The sequence below is a fragment of the Somniosus microcephalus genome, chromosome 8, assembly GCF_052327205.1.
Source record: "Somniosus microcephalus isolate GS21.2 chromosome 8, FLI_Smic_1.0, whole genome shotgun sequence".
NCBI classification, from domain to species: Eukaryota; Metazoa; Chordata; class Chondrichthyes; order Squaliformes; family Somniosidae; genus Somniosus; species Somniosus microcephalus.
In genome coordinates, this window is record NC_140994.1 from 32,192,138 (window position 1) to 32,216,211 (window position 24,074).

The window sequence follows — 24,074 nt, forward strand, 5'->3', positions numbered from 1 at the left end:
CCATCTTCGAATAGATGCGTTGGATTTTAACCTAAATTGACCCACATAAGCACTAATATATGCCTAGAATTGGATTCTAGATAGTTGTCGATACCACATTAAGGGTTTCAGACCCAGATTGACGCCTTGAATGTGGTGTAAATTTCATGTAAATCCTGACCTTGGAGTACTGTCGGCTTGTTGTTTATAACAAGTGTCATTTTTTTGTCATGCAAGAATTGATTGAAATGTCTGATGCGGTGATTCCTACAGACAAATGTTTATAAAAAATAAAAAATAAATCTTTCTTGTACAATATGTGGGTTGGATCAGGGATTTATTTGTGCAAAATTCTGATCCCTTGCTCTCAAAAGTCTTCTGGATTAAATAGATGATTATATTAGCTGCTTCATCTGAAGACATTGAGAATAATACATTTTTTAAAAACCTGAAAAGGCAGTATATCTGAAATGATACCAGAAAATGTTAGACATGCACAGCAAGTCAATCAACATCTGTGCAAAGATAAGTGGTTGTGATGTTTCGGACTGAGTTCTGATGAAGGATACAGGCCAAAAATGTCATAATCTATCTTTTCACTTTGCAGATGCTGGTTGACGTGCTGTGTACATCCATCATTTTCTATTGTTACTGAAGAGGACACTGAACTGATTTATAGTGTAATGGACGATAGTGCATGAGATGACTATATGAGAGGCAAAGGGAGGACATGAGCTAAATTCCTGCTGGAGAAATTGGCGCGAGTGTGAAAGGAAGATTTATAAAGGATTTGAACTGCAGTAACTGTTCGCAATGGAAATGTATCATACTTTTTTTAAGAGCTGTTTTCTGTTCTAATAGTCTTGAATTGTGGTTAATACTATTGAAGATGCAAATTTCCGTTTCCAGTTAAGATAAGCATAGGTTTGTGTGATGTAATAGCTATTCCTTCCAGCAGGGACTTGTTAAGTCGAGTGTTTGTGGTTTTTACATCCTCTCTGCTGTTCGTTAAGTTGTTATTCATTAGAAGACATTAAGTTAACAAGATTGCAGCTTACAGTCTGAGTTTTGTGATTTTTATAGTATTATTGCGAAGAGATGTAGCATTTGTAGTAGAAATGGCAACGTAGCAGTATGATTGGCATAAGTTTCATAACCAAATGTTGTTTAGCACTCCACCCTCACTGCGTTATAAAGCTGAATTTCTTCTTGTGTTATTTTCTTTTTCTGCGTGTCACTTTTGCTGTTTTCCGTTGACCAATGCTTTTTAAAGAAACAATAATTCTTCATTTACACGTCTCATTGGCCCGGATTTTCCAACCTCCACGGGTGGGTACGAGGCGAGTACACACCCGTAGGGGCCTTGCAAGTGCCGGATTCAGGCATGTGAAGCGCATGTGCTGAAAACCGTCACTTCTGACCTGTCGAGATCCGCCTGCCCGGGCCTCTGCGGGGTGGAGAGTTCCGCATTCTGCACAACCTCCGCCTGCTGAAAACCTTTAAAAATCTTACGCCTGGTAAAAGCAGGTGTAAGGCCTGCTTTTACCAGCATAAGAGTTTAAGTGAAAAAATATATTTTTTTCACTCATATTGTTAATTTAAAAATACTTTTAAAAAAGATACGTTTATTTTTAGCCCCGTAAAAAAACTTTTTAATTTTTTTCAAAAAATTAAATTTTTGTTTAAAATATTTTTATTTAATGTAATTTTAAATACGTGATTTAAAAAAAATGTATTTAATGTTTTAGTGTGTTTTTGAGTGATTTCCCATTCTACTTTTGACAGGTCTATGCAGAGAGACCTGTTAAAAGTGTGCAGGGGGATTCCCTTCTTTGGTCCCCCATGGCCCACGTGATCCCAGGACGCTTGTGAACCACCTGCGCCCCTGGGATACCTGGGCCTCTGCACGCGCACACCAGGAGAGGCCCAGGATCGGAAGTCTCTGGACCTATGGAGCCAGCAGGTAAGTTCATAGATTTTTCCAGATTGGAGGCATCCGCATGCAGGAAGCCTCCGATTGGAAAATCCGGCCCATTAATTATATTGCTACTGAGGACCTGTGTGTGTTTTTTTTTACAGCAAATGAACTTCATCATCCTCAGAACATAATGGAGACTTAATTTATTTTTGATGTTTGTGAGCTATTTTTTTGCCCTTTGGCCTGCTTATTCATTCTCACTGGATACTTTTACAATGCTATCCGAAATAAGCAATGCTAAAAGATTGCTCTCTGCTTGGAATTCCCTCCCTAAGCCTCTCCGCCCCTCTACCTTCCTTTCCTTTTAAGATGCTCCTTAAATCCAACCTCTTTTGACACAGTTTTTGGTCACCTGTCCTACTATCTCCTTATGTGGCTCGGTGTTTAATAACGCTTCTGTAAAGTGCCTTGGGATGTTTTACTATGTTAAAAGGTGCTATATAAATGCAAGTTGTTATTGTATTAAGCATTAGTATGAAGTATTTATGCGTGCAATGCAATTACTTGAACCATTGGTCTCCAAGTAAAGGAGCTTTTTGAACTTTTGTTAACTTTTTTCCTAGACTTAGGCAATTATTTTGGGCTGTTGTACAGGTAAATACATTAAATGACACAAATATTAGTTTGCTTATATCTGGATTATTTGTTGATTTAAAAAAAAAACTACTTCTGTCCCTAATGTTACCAGCCTCTGTTTGATTGAGGCCCTGGGTTAAGTCCCAGCGAAACCACTGGGTAAACTCACAATTGGAAATGTAATGTGTCCAGTGCTCAGTCGTCAATTACTTAGAATGGCTGAACTGCTCATTTTGGCATTTTCATAACCTCCATCTTCACATTTTTCAAATTAAAAAAAATCCAACTATTGAATGACTTAAATCATGACTGTTTCATAATATGTTAGATATTGCAGTTACTATACTTGAAATAAGCCATGATGTGGAGCTGTTGTGAGATCTATTTATATTTCTGGAACCAGCACCGTCATATAGGAAAACCGCTGTGTGGGCAACTGTCCTTTCATTTTCAATACATTATTCAATGTGTGATCTTGTCTTTTCAACATATCTGTTCTGTTTTTATTGTTGCAGGATAAATATTTCAATGACTGAGAATGGAACAACATCCAAATGAACAGATTGCTCTGCCGACCACTGAACAGGTGTTGAGCAGTGATAATGAAAAAGTAAATCTGTTGGTGATTGACGGTGCCACAAGTGACGACGTTATTAACGGTGACACTGCAGCAGAAACTGATGCATTAAATGGCACATGTCTCGAGTCAGAGACCTATTCACCAGCCAAAACGCTGAAACTGAAAGTGGATATAAATGCAGAACATGAACATGGAACTGCTGAGGCACAATTGCAAAGTGAAAAGGTTGAACAGAGTATGAATAACTTGGCAGATTATGGTGGAAGTGGAGAACCATGTGCTCTAATAGCTTTCAAAAGTGGTAAGGGAATAGCATCTGAAAGTAAGCCAGAGGCTAGTGACTGTATAGAACTGCTTAGAACTGTCAATGATCAAATACTTTGTCCTGTATCAGAGACTTCAAAGCAGGCAGAGCCTACTGATTGGACCAAATGCATAATTCACCCCTCTAACAAGTTTGATTCTGAAAGCCCGTTTGATACAAAGATAACCAAGGACCTGATGTCCAGGATGGAGCACGAATCTTCTCGGGATGCATTGCTGGATGAGCTAGAATCCGAGTTTAACATTTTTTCAAAAGAAACCTCCGTGTGCCCCAGTTTACTCAATGGAATTACAAAAGAAAGCAGTGCTGTAGCCGTATTTAATGAGTCAATTCAAAGCAAATGTCTTCAACAAGAAAGGAAAATCAAGAAGTAAGTGTTAATAGCAAGATGTTTTCTTTTAAATTCTAAAAAATGGTTTATAGTTTTGTCAACAGGAGTGTATATGCAATAATATGAGAGAAATTTAAACACTCTTGGGTCACTGTAGAATGTAGAACAGTGGATGTGGTGTATTTGGATTTCCAGAAAGCATTCGATAAGGTGCCACATAAAAGGTTACTGCATAAAATAAGAGCTCACGGAGTTGGGGGTAATATATTAGCATGAATAGAGAATTGACTAACTAACAAAGCAGAGAGTCGGGATAAATGGGTCATTTTCTGGTTGGCAAACGGTAACTAGTGGGGTGTCAAAGGGATCGGTGCTGGGGCCTCAACTATTTACAATCTACATTAATGATCTACATTAATGACTTGGATGAAGGGACCGAGTGTAATGTAGCCAAGTTTGCGGATGATACAAAGATGGGTGGGAAAGCAAGTTGTGCAGAGGACTCAATGAATCTGCAAAGGGATATAGACAAGCTAAGTGAGTGGGCAAACATTTGGCAGATGGAGTATAATGTGGGAAAGTGTGAGGTTATCCACTTTGGCAGGAAAAATAAAAAAGCAAATTATTATTTAAATGGAGAGAGATTACAAAATGCTACAGTTCAGAGGGACCTGGGAGTCCTTGTGCATGAAACACAAAACGTTAGCATGCAGGTGCAGCAAGTAATCAAAGGCAAATGGAATGCTGGCCTTTATTGCAAGGGGGTTGGAGTATAAAAGCAGTGAAGTCCTGCTACAACTGTACAGGGTATTGGTGAGACTACACCTTGAGTACTGTGTACAGTTTTGGTCTCCTTATTTCAGGAAGGATAAACTTGCATTGGAGGCAGTTCAGAGACGATTCACTAGGTTAATTCCAGAGATGAGGGGGTTGACTTATGCAGAAAGGTTGGGCCTATATTCATTGGAATTTAGAAGAATGAGCAGTGATCTTATTGAAACATATAAGATACTGAGGGGGTTTGACAAGGTAGATGTAGAGAGGATGTTTCCCCTCGTGGGGAAATCTAGAACTTGGGGGCATAGTTTCATAGAAACATAGAAGTAGGCCATTCGGCCCCTCGAGCCTGCTCCGCCATTCAATGAGATCATGGCTGATCATCCAAATTCAGTACCCTGTTCCTGCCTTCTCTCCATATCCCTTGATCCCTTTAGCCTTAAGAAATATATCCAACTCCTTCTTGAATATATTTAATGAATTGGCCTCTACTGCCGCCTTTGGCAGAGAATTCCACAGGTTCACCACTCTCTGGGTGAAGAAATTCCTCCTCATCTCTGTCCTAAATGGCTTACCCCTTATCCTTAGACTGTGACCCCTGGGTCTGGACTCCCCGACCATCGGGAACATCCTTCCAGCATCTAGTCTGTTTAGTCCTGTTAGAATTTTATAAGTTTCAATGTGATCCCCTCTCATTCTTCTAAACTCTAGCGGGTACAAGCCCAATAGACCCAATCTCTCATACGTCATTCCTGCCATCCCAGGTATCAGCCTGGTGAATCTTCGCTGCACTCCTTCCATGGCAAGAACATCCTTCCTCAGATAAGGCGACCAAAACTGCACACAATACTCAAGGTGTGGTCTCACCAAGGCCCTGTACAACTGCAGCAAGACATCCTTGTTCCTGTACTCAAACCCTCTCGCTACGAAGGCCAACATACCATTTGCCTTCTTAACCGCCTGCTGCACCTGCATGCTTACCTTCAGCGACTGGTGCACAAGGACGCCCAGGTCTCGTTGCACTTCCCCTTCTCACAATCTATTGCCATTTAGATAATAATCTGCCTTCCTGTTTTTGACACCAAAGTGGATAACCTCGCATTTTTATCCACGTTATATTGCATCTGCCATGCTTCTGCCCAATCACCCAACCTGTCCAAATCATACTGGAGTTTCTCGGCATCCTCCTCGCAGCACACACGCCCACCCAGCTTTGTGTCGTCTGCAAACTTGGCGATATTACATCTAGTTCCCTCGTCCAGATCATTAATATATATTGTGACTAGCTGGGGTCCAAGCACCGATCCCTGCGGTACCCCACTAGTCACTGCCTGCCACTCGGAAAAAGAGCCGCTTATTCCAACTCTTTGCTTTCTGTCTGCCAACCAGTTCTCTATCCAAGTCAGTACCTTGCCCCCAATCCCATGTGCCTTAATTTTACACGCTAATCTCTTATGCGGGACCTTATCGAAAGCCTTTTGAAAATCCAAATACACCACATCCACTGGTCTCCCTTATCTATTTTACCAGTTACATCCTCACAAAATTCCAGTAGATTAGTCAAGCATGATTTACCTTTTGTAAAGTCATGTTGACTTTGTCCAATCCGGTCACTTTTTTTTCCAAATGCTCTGCTATTACATCCTTTATAATGGACTCTAGCATTTTCCCCACTACCGATGTCAGGCTTACCGGTCTGTAATTCCCCATTTTCTCTCTACCACCCTTTTTGAACAGTGGGGTAACATTAGCTACCTGCCAATCCATGGGAACTGTTCCAGAGTCTATCGAATTTTGGAAGATGACCAGCAATGCATCTACTATTTCTAGGGCCACTTCCTTAAGTACCCTAGGATGTAGATTATCAGGCCCTGGGGATTTATCGGCCCTCAATCCCATCAATTTCCCTAACACCATTTCCCTACAAATTCTGATTTCTAACAGTTCCTCCCTTTCATTAGACCCTATGTTCCCTGATATCTTTGGGAGGTTATTTGTGTCCTCCTTTGTGAAGACAGAACCAAAGTCTGCCATTTCTTTGTTCCCCATATTAATTTCCCCTGATTCTGACTGCAAGGGACCTACGCTTGACTTCACCAATCTTTTTCTCTTCACATATCTATAAAAGCTTTTACAGTCAGTTTTTATGTTCCCTGCAAGCTTAATCATACTTTATTTTCCCCCTCTTAATTAATCCCTTTGTCCTCCTTTGGATCCTAAACTGCTCCCAATCCTCAAGTTTACTGCTTTTTCTGGCCAATTTATATGTTCTCTCCTTGGATCTTATGCTATCCCTAATTTCCCTTGTTGGCCACGGTTGAGTCACCTTTTTTTGTGTTGTTTTTTATGCCAAACTGGGATGAACAAATTCTGTAGTTCATCATGCGATCTTTGAATGTTTGCCATTGCCCATCCACTGTCAACCCTTTGAGTGACATTCCCCAATCAATCCTACCCAACTCGCACCTCATACCATCGTAGTCTCCTTTATTTAAATTCAGGACCCTAGTCTCTGAGTCAACTATTTCACTCTCCATCGCTCCGACCCAAGGGGCCTCGCACAACAAGATTGCTAATTAATCCTTTCTCATTACATAATACCCAGAATAAAGGGTCGCCCTTTTAGAACTGAGATGAGAAGGAATTTCTTCCCTTGGAGGGTCGTAAATCTGTGGAATTCTCTGCCCCAGAAAGCCGTGGAGGCTGGGTCATTAAATACATTTAAGGTGGAGATATAGATTTTTGCAAGATAAGGGAGTGAAGGGTGATGGGGAGCGGGCAGGGAAGTGGCTTTGAGCCCAAGATCAGCCATGATCTTATTGAATGGCGGAGCAGGCTCGAGGGGCTAAGTGGCCTATTCCTGCTCCTATTTCTTATGTTCTTATGATGAATGTATTGGGACATTTCTACTAGCAGATATTTTCATAGGTTCCGTGCCAAAGACCTTTCCTGCAAGTGAGCCGTCACTTTCTGCGAAGCAGTGTGCCTTTGCCTGTCTAATATCTAGGCAATTGTAGAAAGCCCAGGGGTCAAACAGAAACCCTTGTTACTGCAATTCAGTTTACTAGGAATATCACATCACATGCCTGCAAGCGATTGCTATGATTTCAGAAAGCAGTTGAATAAAAACTCTCATTCTGTGGTAGAATACAAATACATTCACACTTGAGTTTTGGCTGCAAATTATCATAGATTTATTAATAAATAGGTAAATAGTGGTGGGTACAGTAGTGTGGTGGTCATGTTACTGGACTAATAATCCAGAGAATGTGACTTTAAATCCCACCATGGCATTTTGAGAATTTGAGTTTCGTTTTTAAAGAAATATGAAAATAAAATGCTGCTAACAGTAAAAGTGATTAGAATCTGTTGGATTGTTGTAAAAATCAAAATTTCACTAATGTCCTTTAGGGAAGGAAACCTGCCATCTTTACCCGGTCTGACCTACACGGGATTCCAGTCCCGTACCAACATGGTTGGTTCTTAACCGTCCTCGCAAGCCACTCAAACTGCTCGTGGTTCAAGAAGGTGGCCCATCACCATCTTCTCTGGGCAGCTAGGAATTGGCAATAAATGCTGCGGTGCCAGTGATGCCCAGACTCTGAGAACGAATAAAAAAAAATTCAAATAGTAGATTTACAGTAACAAATTAAAAGTGTATCTCTCAAACTTGAATAGAAATGCAAAATCAAACTGCAGTTTAAAAAGATCCAAGCGATGCTTGTAATTGGATGGTTTGGCCCCTTCTTGGGAATAAATTAACATATTCCAAGTACTTTGGGCGGACTGAGATGTTGCTTCACCTAAAACTAACGCCACCTGATCACTAGTACCATAGCAAAATACTGCAGATGCTGGAAATCCGAAATAACAACAGAAAATGCCACCTGATGACTGCTGGGGCTGGGTTATGCTGGATTTTAGATAGTGCATCTGCGTTGTGGAGGTCGTGTCCAATCTGGGTTTAGTGGAAGAAATCTTGTTGGGGGTATGTGGAATTTATTAGTCAGCTGCTGGAAGTATACGATTTAGTTCTCATGCCATAACATGAAGCCATGGCAGGGGAGGAAAGTGAGCAAGAAAATTATATTTTATTGATTCTCTACAATGCAAGAGAGTGCACTATCACATCCATAGAATGTCCAAAAGTGCTTCAGAGTCAATGGATTGCTTTTGAAGTGCACTCCCTGTAATTTCGGCAAACACAGCAGTGGATTTGGGCACAGCAGAGTTCAGCAAACCTGAAATGAATGACCAGATAATCTGTGTTTTGGTGTTATGTTGAGGGAGGAATGTTGACCAATATACTGTACAGGTACTGGGAGAACTCCCTCTCCTCCTTGCAATGATGCTGTTCGAGCTTTTCCATCCAGCTAAGCAGGCTGGCATTGGTTTAGCGTTTCATCCGAAAGGTGTCACCAGCAACAATGCAGCACTCCGAGTACCGCACTGAAGTGTCGGCTTAGATTATGTGCTCCAGTCAATAGTGGGGGTTGATCCCGCAACCTTCTCACAAATGCAAGAGTGCTGTCAATTGAGCCAAGCTGAAACTTAAGTTGAATAGACAAATTTTGTCGTGTAACCTGAAAGTGGTGCTAATTTATTTAAAAATGAAGAAAACAAACACAGCTAGGGCTTAAAAACCTTCTCGAGGGCAATTGGGGATGGGCAATAAATGCTGGCGTTGCCAGCGACGCCCACATTCCATAAACGAATATTTAAAAAAAACACATCCTTTCCTATAGCTGTACTTTCTTTACATCTTACAACCTGCTTGGAGTGAAGGCATTTTGATCTTCAGTTATAGATTCAATACAGTAGTGACATTAATTCTCATTGTGTACAGTAGTTGCCTGTAGGATCTGATTAGTCATAATATAATATCATAAAATATAATGCAAGCAGTGTGTCTGTACAACAGTTATTTAATTTGTTTAGTTTTAATAGCCCATTTCCCTGCAGCACCACAGAAATTGCATTTTGTTTCATTCTGTGGAGTCTGCCTTGATACTTTTTTTACGTAAGTAGATTGCTAATGTACAGATTCCTAATTCAGATTAAGATCGAATTTGAAATTACTCGGTCTGCAAGTAAAAAAAACAAAGCAGCTTTGATGTAGCAGATGATGTGCCTCAATAATTCCGAGACTTGAAGGTAGCAGAACAAAACAAGGCTTTTATTAACTTAGAAGGAAACACGTAAGCGAGAGAGATGTCGTCCTTCTGGAGATTGGGGCTAGACTGAAGCTAGCTTACAAACGGGGCCAGGTATGGGCGGAGCCCTACACACAGCACATTCCAGTATACAATACAGCACATTCCAGTACACAATACAATGAGGTCTGGGGGAAGGGAAATGACACTGAAACCGATCTCAGTCACAGGCAGTGATGAATGGAAATATTTCATCACAGCAGATGATGCAAAACTTGCGTGATAATGTAACTTAATCCTGCTCACTGGTGCAGTGCATGGGGCCAAACACAAGCTTCGTTAACATTAATGTAACAATGAGGTTGTCTTGTTTTGCACACTTTGTACAAAACTAATTGCAGGACAACGGAGCATTACAGTTTAAACTCTTTTTAATGAAGCATCAGGTCTGATCTGACTCAACAGTACAGCGCCATGTGGACAAGATGGAGTCAGGACCCCCTGGGTCCTATAAACAATAGCAGTCCTTACAGATGCCTGCAGGCCAATGACAACTCAATATGCAAATGTTACATCCCCTTTTAAAAGAAAAATGTTATGCATTTTAAACCTTTCCTCTACCTAATGTTCTCAGTAGCAACAACATATAAGTAAACTCAACATTTAACTAGCACTGAAAACATCTCGACGTTACAATAACGATGTACAGTTTTTTAGGGCAGCGATCCGCCTACACCCTTTGACAGTTCACAAGTCAAGGATAACTCTAGGCTTGACCTCTCGTTGGAATGACGGTGGTGTTCAGGAGGTGCCGGCGATTGCGGCGGTACACCTGTCCTTCTGGGGTGCGGACGTGATGCGATCGCTCAGTGTCAGCTGGCTGGATGACGACTGCTGGCTTCCAGTAGTCATGCTCCTGGATTCTGACGGATTCTCCATTGTGCAGCGGCGGCAGTAGTCTAGCTGACCTGTCAGAGTATCTCTTTTGGTGTTGCTGTCTCTGTACACGTTTTGCATGCACTTGCTTGCAGCTGATGACCTGCCAGGGCTTGTCTGGGATACGGTGAGGTATCATGGGCTCTTTGACATTTGATGGGCGGCGTTCTAGACAAATGGAACATTTTCCGACAATGTCCTCAATGTGTTTGCACATTCCGGGCCAAAACATAATGTCGCGTGCTCTTTGTTTGCATTTTTCCATGCCCATATGTCCAGCATAAATTTTTGTCAACACCTCTTCTGAGACTGGTTGGAATGATGATTTTCTCCCCTTTGAAGATGACTCCGTTGATTTGTGACAGTTCGTCTCTGTGGTTCCAGAATTCAGATATGCTCTGAGGGCATTTCCTCCTTTCCTCAGGCCATCCTTCATGTACGACTTTGCTCAGCAGTGTGAGTTGTGCATCTTTCTCTGTTCCTGCTCGGATCTCCTTCAGTTTTGAGTCACTCACAGGTAAGCTGTTGTACACCATGTGCACCTGCACATCCATGCCTTCACTGAGGCTGCTGTCCTGGTAGCTAAGAGACTTTCTGGAGAGTGTGTCTGCGACAGGAATGTCTTTGCCTGGACGGTGAATGATTGTGAAGTCATACTTCTGTAGCTGAAAGATCGTTCTCTGTAGCCTTGGTGGGGCTGCAGCTAGTGGTTTCCTCATGATTGACTCGAGGGGCTTGTGGTCGGATTCCACAATGACTTGTCGGCCATAGACGTACTGGTGGAAACGCTTGCATCCAAACAGAATTGCATATAGCTCTTTCTCGATTTGAGCATAGTTGATTTCACTGTGAGAGATCTGGAAGCATAGCCGATGGGCTTTCCTTCTTGCAGTACCTAGTCCGTACTTTGACGCGTCCTCTTGTAGTCTGAGCTCTTTGTTGGGGTCGAAGTAGGCAAGAACTGGTCCTGGTTCTCTGGTGATTAGGTCTTTCATTTTCTGAAATGCTGTGTCATGTTGTTTGTCCCACAGGAACTCATTGGATTGTTTGAGCAACTGACGCATGGGTGCGTTGATTTCGGAGAGGCTCGGGGCAAACTTGGCTAAGTAGTTAACCATGCCTAGTACTGTCTCTAGCTCTGCGCGGTTCTTCGGCGGCTCCATCTTCTTGATGGCGGAGATTTTCTCTGGATCCAGCTTAATGCCATCAGTTGAGAGGCGATGCCCGAAATAACTGATCTCGGTGGATCCGATTATGCTTTTCTCAGGGTTGAGCCGGATACGTTTCTCCCGTGATCTTTGTAGCATCGCACGGAGGTTCCTGTCATGTTCCTCTCTATTCCTGCCATAGATGAGGATGTCGTCTACGATTGCGACTACTCCGTCGAGGCCTTCATAGATTTCGTTGATCTTCCGCTGGAATTCATCCTGAGCTGAGAAGACCAAATGGTAAATGCAGAAATCGGTAGCTTCCAAATGGTGTGTTGAACGCTGTTAGCTTAGATGACTCTTCCGTGAGCTTGATATTCCAGTATCCTGATCGTGCGTCCATTACACTGAAGTAACGTGCTCCCACTAGCTTGGGTGTGATGTCATCTAGCGTTGGTAGAGGGTAGTGAGGGCGTTTGATAGCCTTGTTCAAATCTCTGGGGTCGAGACAGACTCTGAGCTTCCCTGTACGTGGTTTCTCAACTACTACTAACGCGTTGACCCACTCTGTCGGTTCTGTTTCCTGGACGATGATTTCTGTATTCTCCATGCTCTGCAGCTCCTCCTTCAGGCGACTACGTAGAGCAAGGGGTATCCTTCTCGGTGGGCAAACCACAGGGGTTGCTGCTGGGTCAAGGTGAATAGTGCATTCACCTGGGAATAGTCCGATTCCTTTGAAAACGTCAGCAAACTCCTCCATGACTGTCTGCTTCTCAACTGGTGCTGTCAATGATAGCACTAGCTTGACGAGGTCCATGTCTGAACATGCCTTTAGACCTAGCACTGGAGGTGCTTGAGTGTCAACAATGTAAAAGTTCACCATCATGTCGCTTTCTTTGTACTTGCATTTCATCATGCATGTGCCTTTTACAATGAGCTGCTCACCTCCATAGCCGGTCAGTCTGCGTGAGGTGGGCTGTAGCTCACACTCCTCATTCAAGCTGTGATACTCAGAGGAATTACATTAACCTGAGATCCAGTGTCTAGTTTAAACTTAAGCTCTTTGCCCTGTTTTCCTATCTCAATATCGGCAAAAGCTTGCTCAGTCTCTGAAATCTGTTTTTTCTGTGACACAGAATCAATAAACAGTTCCTCTGCATTTGGCTGTCACTCGTGTGTACTGCTTTTACAAACAGTCTTGCAAACTTTAGCAAAGTGGTTCCGTTTACCACATTTAGTACATTGCCTTCCTTTGGCAGGGCAGTACTCCTTTTCTCCATGCCAGTTGTTTCCACAATATCCACAGTTTTTGAAGCGTTTTATGTCGGTGTCGCCCATTTTTAGAACTCTCGCTGTTCTTTCTGTTCTGAAACACGCTCTCTGGGCAGTGTTCTTTGGTGTGTATCTATTAACTGCGTGTATCTATTAACTGCGTGCACTGTCTGTTCACTCGAGCTGCTCGAGATTTTTAAAATGGATACCCCAATAAAATGCCCCAGATATAGACTAAAACTTGTCCCTACAGTGGCTGTGGTTTACTGCTTCTGTGCTTGCCAGCCCATGATTTTTCTGTGCTTGGGCTATCTCGTGCGATCTGGCTATGTCCATAGCTTTGTCCAGCGTTAGCCCGGACCCAACATTCAAAAGTTTCTCTCTCACTTTAGCTGAATATATTCCAAACACGATGCGGTCTCTGACCATCTCATCTTTATCTGCATATACACAGTCTTTTACCAGCAGTTTTAACTCGGTCACGAACTGTTCAAACGACTCACTAGCTCCTTGTACTTTCTCCTGAAACTTGTACCTAGCGAATATCGTATTTGTCTTTGGCATCACATATGCTTCAAAACGGTCAAAATAACTTTTCAGTACCTTTGCTTCATCTGCGGTGAGAGACCATGTGTTAAAAATGTCTCTCCCTTTTTCTTCGATCCACAGGAGTAGGTAGCTGCATTTTTCTTTCTCCCCTTTTCTTTTCAATGGACCCGAAAACATCAACTGCACGTGTTACTTGAACTTGCTCCATTCTCTAGGTAAGTTCAAAGATCCCCAATCCATTCGAGACAAGGGAGCTCCAACGATGTCCATTTCAAATCCTTGTTCTGACACCATGTCTTGTTTTGCACACTTTGTACAAAACTAATAAATTGCAGGACAACGGAGTATTACAGTTTAAACTCTTTTTAATGAAGCATCAGGTCTGATCTGACTCAACAGTACAGCACCGTGTGGACAAGATGGAGTCAGGACCCCCTGGGTCCTATAAACAATAGCAGTCCTTACAGATGCCTGCAGGCCAATGACAACTCAATATGCAAATGTTAGAGGTCACTTGATCATTTTCATGGAGTAATTTGGACAGTTCCTCGCCAAACATTTAAAGAAATCTGGATTTTAGCTCGCAAGTGTCTTGACAGTCCTTTCATTGCTAAATGAAGATGACAGCTATGAGGGGGAACATGGGCACGGGGACAAAGTGGCTCAGGCTAGACTATTACCTGGTGATTTGCGAATGTCACACACAATTTCTGGTATATTCATATTCATCCACTCCGGAGGAAGTGTGATTTTTTTTTTTTCTTCTGGGGTATTGTGTTCCATATTAGATTTTTAAAATGGATACCCCAATAAAATGCCCCAGATATAGACTAAAACTTGTCCCTACAGTGGCTGTGGTTTACTGCTTCTGTGCTTGCCAGCCCATGATTTTTCTGTCTATTAAAATTGTCGGTATTGGAATGCACAAGCAAAAAATCCCATGACTTAACCTTGACCATGGAACTGCATTCTCTACCCCTCCCTGCCACAGCTAACGTTCCACAAAACAACTTTTTGTAAAAGCTTTGAGTGAGACTGCCAACTAAGTTGAAATATGGCCAGCTTTGTGCACTGGTCATCTGCTCAAAAATTTGGGTTAAGACTGACTAGGCTCATTTTGGTTGGAACTCGTACTTTTACTTTGGGTGCATTTACTTTTATCCATCCGTCTAGGTTGGACTTGAGGAGAAGAGGTTTTTAAAAATAAGTGGCTTTTAACCCACTGTGCCATACAATTTCTGTCTGGACCTTTCAATCACCGCTTTTATATTTAAAAAAAAATTTTCTTCCGGTTTAGTTGCAAAAAAAAATCTCTCTACCTCCTAGGTTATATTGTAATCAGCTTTATCAAAAGGTTAAGATCCTAAGTTTGTCTACGATAACTGAACTCCTACTTGCTGTGCTTCTTGAAATTTGGTTGGGAATGCTCAGATAGTTACATAAAACTACAAATGGCAAGAGTTTATAGCCAACCAAATGTTACTACATTTTGATTATAGTAAAAGGTGAATGCTGTTAAACTTTTCTTTTGCTCATGTTGCTGTTGTGTTTACTGTGCAGACTGATGGAAGAAAACCGAAAACATCAGGAAATGATTGTGGAGATCTGTGCAGAGAAAGACAACTTGAAAGATGAATTGAAAAAGCGTTCTGAAACAGAAAAGCAACACATCAACACTATAAAACAGGTGAGCCATCTCTGCGACTCGATGTAAACTCATGCAACAGGACTGGGTTTGCTCTCTAATATGATGCAAATTACTGCAAAATTTGGATGCATTTAGTTCAATTTTTCTTTTGTCAACTTCCCTTTGTAGTATGCCATTTTGCAGCAATGCTGTTTTTCCAATTAATTTGTAAGGAGTTGAAACTAACTTGGTAACTTGTGCTTTCTTTTCATTTCTCTCTTTCATGGGGGAAGGGTCGGGCTTCTGCTTGTCATCTCCCTCGTGACATAACTAGGCAAAGAACTTGTATTCCTCACATGGAGCAGGGAGACGCTGAGAGCGTATCAGTGTTGACAGCCAAATGTTAATGATTATTCATTCTTTAAAAGCCTGCTCTTTATGGGTTAGCCTATTTTTAGACTGTTTTTGGCAAACTTTTAAAATTATCAAATGCCTTGCGGGAAGTCTGCCCTGTATGGGAAGTGATTCAAATTTCATTCTGGAGTCAATCCTTTGCATGTGTCGGGGAGATAATTTAATGGTTCATAGAACCATAGAATGAAGCGCTTGGGCCCATTATATATGTGCCAGCTCTTTGCAAGAGCAATCCAACACTAATCCTGTTGCTGCCTCCTCTCCTCCATAACCCTGGATCTTCCTTCACGACAAAAGTTTATTTGTTTTTCCTTGAAAAGATTCAGTGGTCTCTGCCCTAACTACGTCCTGTAGCAATGCTTTCCATGCTCTAACAACTCTGCGTAAGCCAGTTCTCTGAACCTCACCTCTTGCTCTTTTAGTAGGAGGGGGTGAGGGGAAGATGAAGGTTGAAGGGGAGGGGGATTGCAACAAAATACATTTTCTTTGATTATAACTGCAGCAACCCTGTCCTGAGGAAAGGGTTGCTGAGGGGAAAGCTTTTTGATAATGTTGCTTTATGTGTTTAACATTTTAAGGCGAGCAAAGTATTCTATACTTCTAGGAATCGAATTTAGAAAGCTTTACCTGCTCAAACATGCAACTTAATTTAAAGTACCCTGATGTCGAGTTGGGCACCTGCAAGCCTTGAACTCTGAAGTATTGCCCTTCTCGAGTGCTCGTTTATCTTCTCTCCCTAATCTACCTGTGCTCCTGCTCTTCCTTTCTTTCACACTCACTCTGTGTGGTCCATGACCCCTCCCGGGTGCGTCTGCCAGACATCTCCTCAACCTGCAAGCAATGCTGTGGGAGATCCACTAGTCTTGGATTTTGTTTTATATATAGTTGAAGACTATGAATTATTACAGTAAGAAATTAATTGTTTGGCAGACAGTATCTCTTATTCAGTTGCTGTGATAGAACATGTTTCTTTAACGTTATTGCTACAATTTAACATAGTGAGACTCTTTTACTTTGCATCTCTATGTGAAATCAAAAGATTCAAGATTTCAGAACTTCTGGGCAACTTTAGTTCTTGGTTATGTGTGCATATTTCCATTTTTGAGCGTCTTTAGCCAGAATTTCTTATTTTGGAGCAACACGCAAATGTAGTAAGACATTGAGCCACCTCCAGTGTCTTTCATTGGTCTTCTCTAACTAGTTTTCTTTCTGTAAAGTCAATTAGAAGGCCAATATTATTAGCTTTTGTTTGTCTGTACAAGATGATTAATAGCGACAAGATCATAAGATAATATGGATGAGGAAGGCTAACCTAACTCATCCATTTAGAACAATTCTCTAGTCTCCTCCTTGCAGCAACCGATTCTTCGATGATTCCAATGTTTTCTGTCATTTACTAATGTATACACCTGTATGAGGCACTCTCTCTTAGCCACCTTTCATGCTTGAAAATATCTAGTCTTTCCACTTAATTTACTAACTTGCTGCTAAGGATCAGCCTTGTTCATTATACAACTTACAGGGCTTGAATGACTCCCTTATGTCTCATTTATGCCTGGTGATCACAATTGTTCAGTCCTCGAGTTGCAATCTGTCCTGAGCACTGTACAATTTGAGGATGACTTTTTGATTTATCCACTACTTATTTGGTTTTGTTGTTCAGCATCCAGCTTGCTCTATTGATCACTACTCTGCAGTGACGAGACATCCACTGTGTAATACTTTACACTTATCAGTATTAAATTTCATGTGCTTCTGATCTTTCATGGCCTTGCCCCTCCCTACTCTTATGACTCTCGCCTCTAATTGCCTCCAGTTTGACAACACTCTCCCTTGAACTCTGTTGCTCTGACTCTGGCCTCTTGCGCTTTGCCCTCCATCCTTTTGCTTCACCACTGCTGCTGTGCCTTCAGCTGTCTAGGCCCCACGCTCTGGAATTCTCTCCCTAAACCCCTCCATCTCCCTCCCCTCCATTAAGACCTTTGTTAAAACCTACCTCTTTGACCAATGTTTTTGTCATCTCTCCTAACCTCTCCTTCTTTGGGTTGGTATCCATTTCTTTGATTCTGCCTCTGTGAAACACCTTAGGACATTTTTCTATGTTAAAGGTGCTATATAAATGTAATTTGATAGCAGTGTAAAGTATTGGATATTGGAAGAAAAAGGTGGACAACACAGCTGCATGAATGGTGTCAAAATAGGTTGCATTTATTTCCAACACCAGATTTCTGATTGGTCACCTTGGAGAACAAGACAAGACAACACCCAGCAGTTTATCTGGAATGCGTAATTGGATCCTGCCTACCTAAGTAATCAAGAACTTTGCAAAGTGCAATTCGAACCATTCTGACTGCCAGGCTACAGACAGAACAGAGCTCACAGAGAACAGACAGGGCTCACCCTCGCGAGTTAAGACCCTCACCCACCCCCAAAACAAGATCCTGCCCCCCCCCATAACAAGTTCCTAACCTTCCTCCCATCCATCCCTGAGTTTCTGACCTTCACTTCCGCAACCCCCGCCCCCCCCCCCGCCCCCCCCCCCCCGCCAGTCTCTGTCTCTCTCTCTCGGGCTCTCTCACTCTCTGGCTCTCTCCCCCCTTCTCTCTCTCTCTCTCTCTCTCTCTCTCTCTCTCTCTCTCTCTCTCTTTCCCCCCCCCCTCTCTCTCTCTCTCACGCGCCCTCTCCCCCGCCTCTCTCGCGCGCTCTCTCCCCCCTTCTCTCTCGCGCGCGCCCTCTCCCCCTTCTCTCTCGCGCGCGCCCTCTCCCCCCTTCTCTCTCTCGCCCGCGCCCTCTCCCCCCTTCTCTCTCTCGCCCGCGCCCTCTCCCCCCTTCTCTCTCTCGCCCGCGCCCTCTCCCCCTTCTCTCTCTCGCCCGCGCCCTCTCCCCCCTTCTCTCTCTCGCCCGCGCCCTCTCCCCCCTTCTCTCTCTCGCCCGCGCCCTCTCCCCCCTTCTCTCTCTCGCCCGCGCCCTCTCCCCCCTTCTCTCTCTCGCCCGCGCCCTCTCCCCCCTTCTCTCTCTCGCCCGCGCCCTCTCCCCCTTCTCTCTCTCGCCCGCGCCCTCTCCCCCCTTCTCTCTCGCCCGCGCCCTCTCCCCCTTCTCTCGCCCGCGCCCTCTCCCCCTTCTCTCTCGCCCGCGCCCTCTCCCCCTTCTCTCTCTCGCCCGCGCCCTCTCCCCACTTCTCTCTCGCCCGCGCCCTCTCCCCCTTCTCTCTCGCACGCGCCCTCTCCCCCCTTCTCTCTCGCCCGCGCCCTCTCCCCCCTTCTCTCTCTCGCCCGCGCCCTCTCCCCCCCCTTCTCTCTCTCGCCCGCGCCCTCTCCCCCTTCTCTCTCTCGCCCGCGCCCTCTCCCCCCTTCTCTCTCTCGCCCGCGCCCTCTCCCCTTCTCTCTCTCGCCCGCGCCCTCTCCCCCTTCTCTCTCTCGCCCGCGCCCTCTCCCCCTTCTCTCTCTCGCCCGCGCCCTCTCCCCCTTCTCTCTCTCGCCCGCGCCCTCTCCCCCCTTCTCTCTCTCGCCCGCGCCCTCTCCCCCCTTCTCTCTCTCGCCCGCGCCCTCTCCCCCCTTCTCTCTCTCGCCCGCGCCCTCTCCCCCCTTCTCTCTCACCCGCGCCCTCTCCCCCCTTCTCTCTCTCGCCCGCGCCCTCTCCCCCTTCTCTCTCGCCCGCGCCCTCTCCACCCTCCTCTCTCTCGCCCGCGCCCTCTCCCCCCTTCTCTCTCTCGCCCGCGCCCTCTCCCCCCTTCTCTCTCTCGCCCGCGCCCTCTCCCCCCCTTCTCTCTCTCGCCCGCGCCCTCTCCCCCCTTCTCTCTCTCGCCCGCGCCCTCTCCCCCTTCTCTCTCGCCCGCGCCCTCTCCCCCCTTCTCTCTCTCGCGCGCGCCCTCTCCCCCCTTCTCTCTCTCGCGCGCGCCCTCTCCCCCCTTCTCTCTCTCGCGCGCGCCCTCTCCCCCCTTCTCTCTCTCGCGCGCGCCCTCTCCCCCCTTCTCTCTCTCGCGCGCGCCCTCTCCCCCCTTCTCTCTCTCGCGCGCGCCCTCTCCCCCCTTCTCTCTCTCGCGCGCGCCCTCTCCCCCTTCTCTCTCTCGCGCGCGCCCTCTCCCCCCTTCTCTCTCTCGCGCGCGCCCTCTCCCCCCTTCTCTCTCTCGCGCGCGCGCCCTCTCCCCCTTCTCTCTCTCGCCCGCGCCCTCTCCCCCCTTCTCTCTCTCGCGCGCGCGCCCTCTCCCCCTTCTCTCTCTCGCCCGCGCCCTCTCCCCCCTTCTCTCTCTCGCGCGCGCCCTCTCCCCCTTCTCTCTCTCGCGCCCTCTCCCCCCTTCTCTCTCTCGCCCGCGCCCTCTCCCCCCCCCCCTCGCGCGCGCCCTCTCCCCCCCTTCTCTCTCGCACGCGCCCTCTCCCCTTCTCTCTCGCACGCGCCCTCTCCCCCCTTCTCTCTCTCGCCCGCGCCCTCTCCCACCTTCTCTCTCTCGCGCGCGCCCTCTCCCCCCTTCTCTCTCGCGCGCGCCCTCTCCCCCCTTCTCTCTCTCGCGCGCGCCCTCTCCCCCCTTCTCTCTCTCGCCCGCGCCCTCTCCCCCCTTCTCTCTCTCGCCCGCGCCCTCTCCCCCTTCTCTCTCTCGCGCGCGCCCTCTCCCCCCTTCTCTCTCGCCCGCGCCCTCTCCCCCCTTCTCTCTCTCGCCCGCGCCCTCTCCCCCTTCTCTCTCTCGCCCGCGCCCTCTCCCCCCTTCTCTCGCCCGCGCCCTCTCCCCCTTCTCTCTCTCGCCTGCGCCCTCTCCCCCCTTCTCTCTCTCGCCCGCGCCCTCTCCCCCCTTCTCTCTCTCGCCCGCGCCCTCTCCCCCCTTCTCTCTCTCGCCCGCGCCCTCTCCCCCCTTCTCTCTCTCTCGCCCGCGCCCTCTCCCCCCTTCTCTCTCTCTCTCTCGCCCGCGCCCTCTCCCCCCTTCTCTCTCTCTCTCTCGCCCGCGCCCTCTCCCCCCTTCTCTCTCTCTCTCGCCCGCGCCCTCTCCCCCCTTCTCTCTCTCGCCCGCGCCCTCTCCCTCGCCCCCCCCCCCCCCCCCCGCAAAGGCCACAAAGATGTTCGTGCAGATAATTACACCGGTCAAAACAGCCAAAGTGAAGTTGAAAGATCTAGGGATTAAACCAGAATAGGTTATTAGCATCACTAGTATTACATATATTTAATTTTGTAGGTCCTTGGTTGCCTTTTTCGATTTGACTGTCCCCTTTTCCCTAAAGTTACCTTGTAGATTCACCTAGCAAAACGAGTAGCTTTAGCCGCATGATGCTTGTAGGTTCTAACAGTTGTCAGACTTTATTGCCCTTCCAGCTTTCTGTTGTATTCAGTGTATAATTGGCAACAAATGAGGACAGGTGTCCAATGAAATTGAACTTTTGGTAATTGGGACTCCAGAAAGGCTGGGAAAATTTGTACTGTGGCAACACATACTTCATTATAAATTCCTAGCTTCATGTTTATAAACAGCCTATGTAAATTGTCATGCTGTCATTACACCCTCGTGCTGCAGTACCACAACTCCCAGGAGACCATGTACCACCTGACAAGTTTACATAGGTAGTTTATATTCTAATTGTGGACGTAGGAATTTATAATGGGGGGAAAAGCTGATGGTGAATTGTGCAAGAATGTAAGAGAAATATGTAAAATTGTGTGTATGTAGGAGGGAATGGAAAACTGTAATACAAAGAGCTGTTTATTGATCCCCATTAACTTATAATTCAAACTTTTTAATTAGCCTGTAAAACTCAACAGAGGAATTATCTACTCATTATGGATTCACTCATTTATTGCAGATGGAAGCCAAAGTTGAAAATCTTATGATGGAAATCAAGATAACGAAGGAGCGATTGAGCTCTCAAGATGCTGCTGCCAAGAACGCCATTCACCAGATGCAAAGAAATGTAACTTTTCGGATAGAACAAGTAAGAATGCTTTCAAAATACAATTTAAAAAGTGCCACTTATATTTCGGGTTTTTGTTTAGGAATGATGTATTTCTTTTGGGACATCTTTTTTGTTTTGCTTTACCCTGACGGGAAGCTGTTTTCCCCTCCGCCCCCCACCCCCTTCTCTTGACCACCTCCTGAATTTTGCCTGTGTACGGGCCCAACTGGACAACTTCCAATCGGTGAAATAACCCACCCCAAATGCTTTTTGGATTGATCTGTTGAGTTTGGAACAGTGTAAGAATTACTGAAAAAGTTCAAAATAAACTTTAACTTGATTGTGGTTGTACTTCTTCCTTTGTCCCGCCTTCTTTTATATTCATCTATTCTATCAATGCAGTCTGAATCTACATAATCCAGTTTTGTAGGTCATTTTAAGCATGAAAATGATTTGCAGCCTAAAGAAAAATATGCTCTCTTGCAAATCGCATCTGACTAATGTATGAAACTTCTTATGAGATGTAGCTTCTAATGGGAGAGAAGGAATCCCGCTGCTAATTAGAAATTATTCAGTGTACTAAAGAATTCTCACTTAACTGCTGTATTCTATATGCTTAAAAAGCAGGACACATGCTACTGCCGATGGCATATACAGTATTGTTACTAGTTCACCTACCACAGCACACATTATTTAAAAGCTAATTTGATAGGCTTTGGAGTTGGATTTTGAACTAATTATAATGGAGAGAGCATTTTATGCTTGTGGATTTTTTTTTTGCTAAAAAAGAAAAGCACATTCTAGTTTTAGTGTGAGCTTAAGTTGCTATTACAGAAGTGAACTAGGTTAAGTTTGTTTACATTTAAAAACAATGTAATGGAAGTATGTGATTATTTTTTGTTTTCCTGCTGGGTTAAGAAATTGTCCAGCAGTATAAACCGAACCATCATCCAAGTTTGAGGCTGCAGTTATACATCACTATTACTCCAAAAGCGATAGTGTGAAGTGCAGCTGGCAAGACCCGTGTTAAGTTGTGGGGAGCACCTGGCTGTGAATTGTAATCTGCTTGCTAGGAGAGGGTTTGTTTTGCATGAGTGCTTGCATAAATAGGCAGAGCTCTACTCCCTTGGCAGGTGGCAATAGAGTGGTTGAGAGTGTCCACTTTCTGATACTTTAAAAAGATTCCACAGTAAGTTTATAACATGCCCAGGAGCTCCACCAGGCTCCTGAATACTTTTATAATCCAGGCTTCACACCGCACTGATGATATATTCTACAAGTGGCAAATCCAGGTGGTTTCAAATGGTGTTTAGTACATTTTATCAGATCAGAAGCTGACTATGGAGTTATGCTGTCACTCTTGTGTAAGTGCATATTCAAATCTGTTTTATATTGGTGTGAAAATGGAGTATGAGACGTTAAACCAAACGTTAAATGTTCAGATGGGCGTTGAAGACCCCGTGGCACTATTTGAAGAGAAGCAGGGAATTCTCCCGATGTCCTGGCCAATATTCCTCCCTCAACCAATGACCTCAAACTATTAACTGGCCATTCATTTCATCGCTGGTTATGGACAGCTTGGCATCTTCCATGCTTTGAAGATCATGTCAGAAGTCTACAGAGCAAAGATTGACGGTGACATTATCAACCCACCCTCATTGTCATTGTCATTGAACACGTCAAAGGAGATGATGAAATCCACAGTTAGCCATCACTTGCTGAGCCAGGGCTGTTGGAGCGTGCATTAGGGCAAGTTAAATTTCTGATTTTCTTAATTTTTGCCTCAATACATTAATCTAAGGTCTCCCATGCCCCCAGGGTTAGTGCGCCATTTGTCTTCATTGCAGCTGTCATTGGCCACATTCTGTTGTGCCACCTAATATACAAGGAAAGGAAAAAACACAGCCCAAGAGATTGTGCAGCTGATATTTATTTTAAAATGCAGTAAGATGTTCAAGAAATTTGTGTAGTCATTCCACTAAAGACTGTAGTAATGTTTGTGGATTTATGTTTGCCTGTAAGCTTAATTCATATTGCTTTATCTTCTGCATATAGTGTTAATGGATATTTATCCACCACTTGATGTTGCCTGAATTAGTTTTTTTTTTAAAGAAATGGACCTGGGAAATGAACTGGTTCTTACTTTTTAGGCTAACAAAAAATGTGAGGAGGCTCGTCAGGAAAAAGAAGCTATGGTAATGAAGTACGTTCGAGGAGAGAAAGAAGCCCTTGATCTTCGAAAAGAGAAGGAAGGAATTGAAAAAAAACTAAGAGATGCCAACAGAGAACTGGAGAAATTGACTATTAAGGCCAAACAGCTCTCACAAGAGAAGGCAAGATTACAACAGCTCTATGAGGCAAAGGTAATTTATCTCAGTAATGTAATGAGACTGTATATAGAGCTGTAATCCATCTGTAGAAATTCTGATGCCAGTAGTAGAAGAGGACTTTTCCCCCCTACTTTTCTCACTTAATTCCACAACTGGCAATTCTTCCTGTGTGAACTGGACAATAATTTGTGTGTGTGGCTCCCTGAGGCCCAGGATTCCTGGCCAG

General features: G+C 44.7%; 1 protein-coding gene across 5 annotated transcripts in view; it reads left to right on the plus strand.

Moving 5' to 3' along the window:
* ccdc186 (coiled-coil domain-containing protein 186) overlaps positions 1 to 24,074 on the plus strand; it is a 128,930-nt gene that overhangs the window by 16,160 nt on the left and 88,696 nt on the right. For 4 of the 5 annotated variants that reach the window (XM_085994450.1, XM_085994446.1, XM_085994451.1 and 1 more), the window contains exons 2-5: positions 3,049 to 3,808; positions 15,165 to 15,291; positions 21,429 to 21,557; positions 23,669 to 23,881. In XM_085994450.1, coding sequence (XP_085850576.1) covers positions 3,072 to 3,808; positions 15,165 to 15,291; positions 21,429 to 21,557; positions 23,669 to 23,881 — 1,206 coding nt within the window. In that variant the 5' untranslated portion in view covers positions 3,049 to 3,071. Of the gene's footprint in view, positions 1 to 1,764; positions 1,943 to 3,048; positions 3,809 to 15,164; positions 15,292 to 21,428; positions 21,558 to 23,668; positions 23,882 to 24,074 lie in introns of all 5 variants that reach the window. The other variant, XM_085994447.1, reaches the window with a different exon arrangement.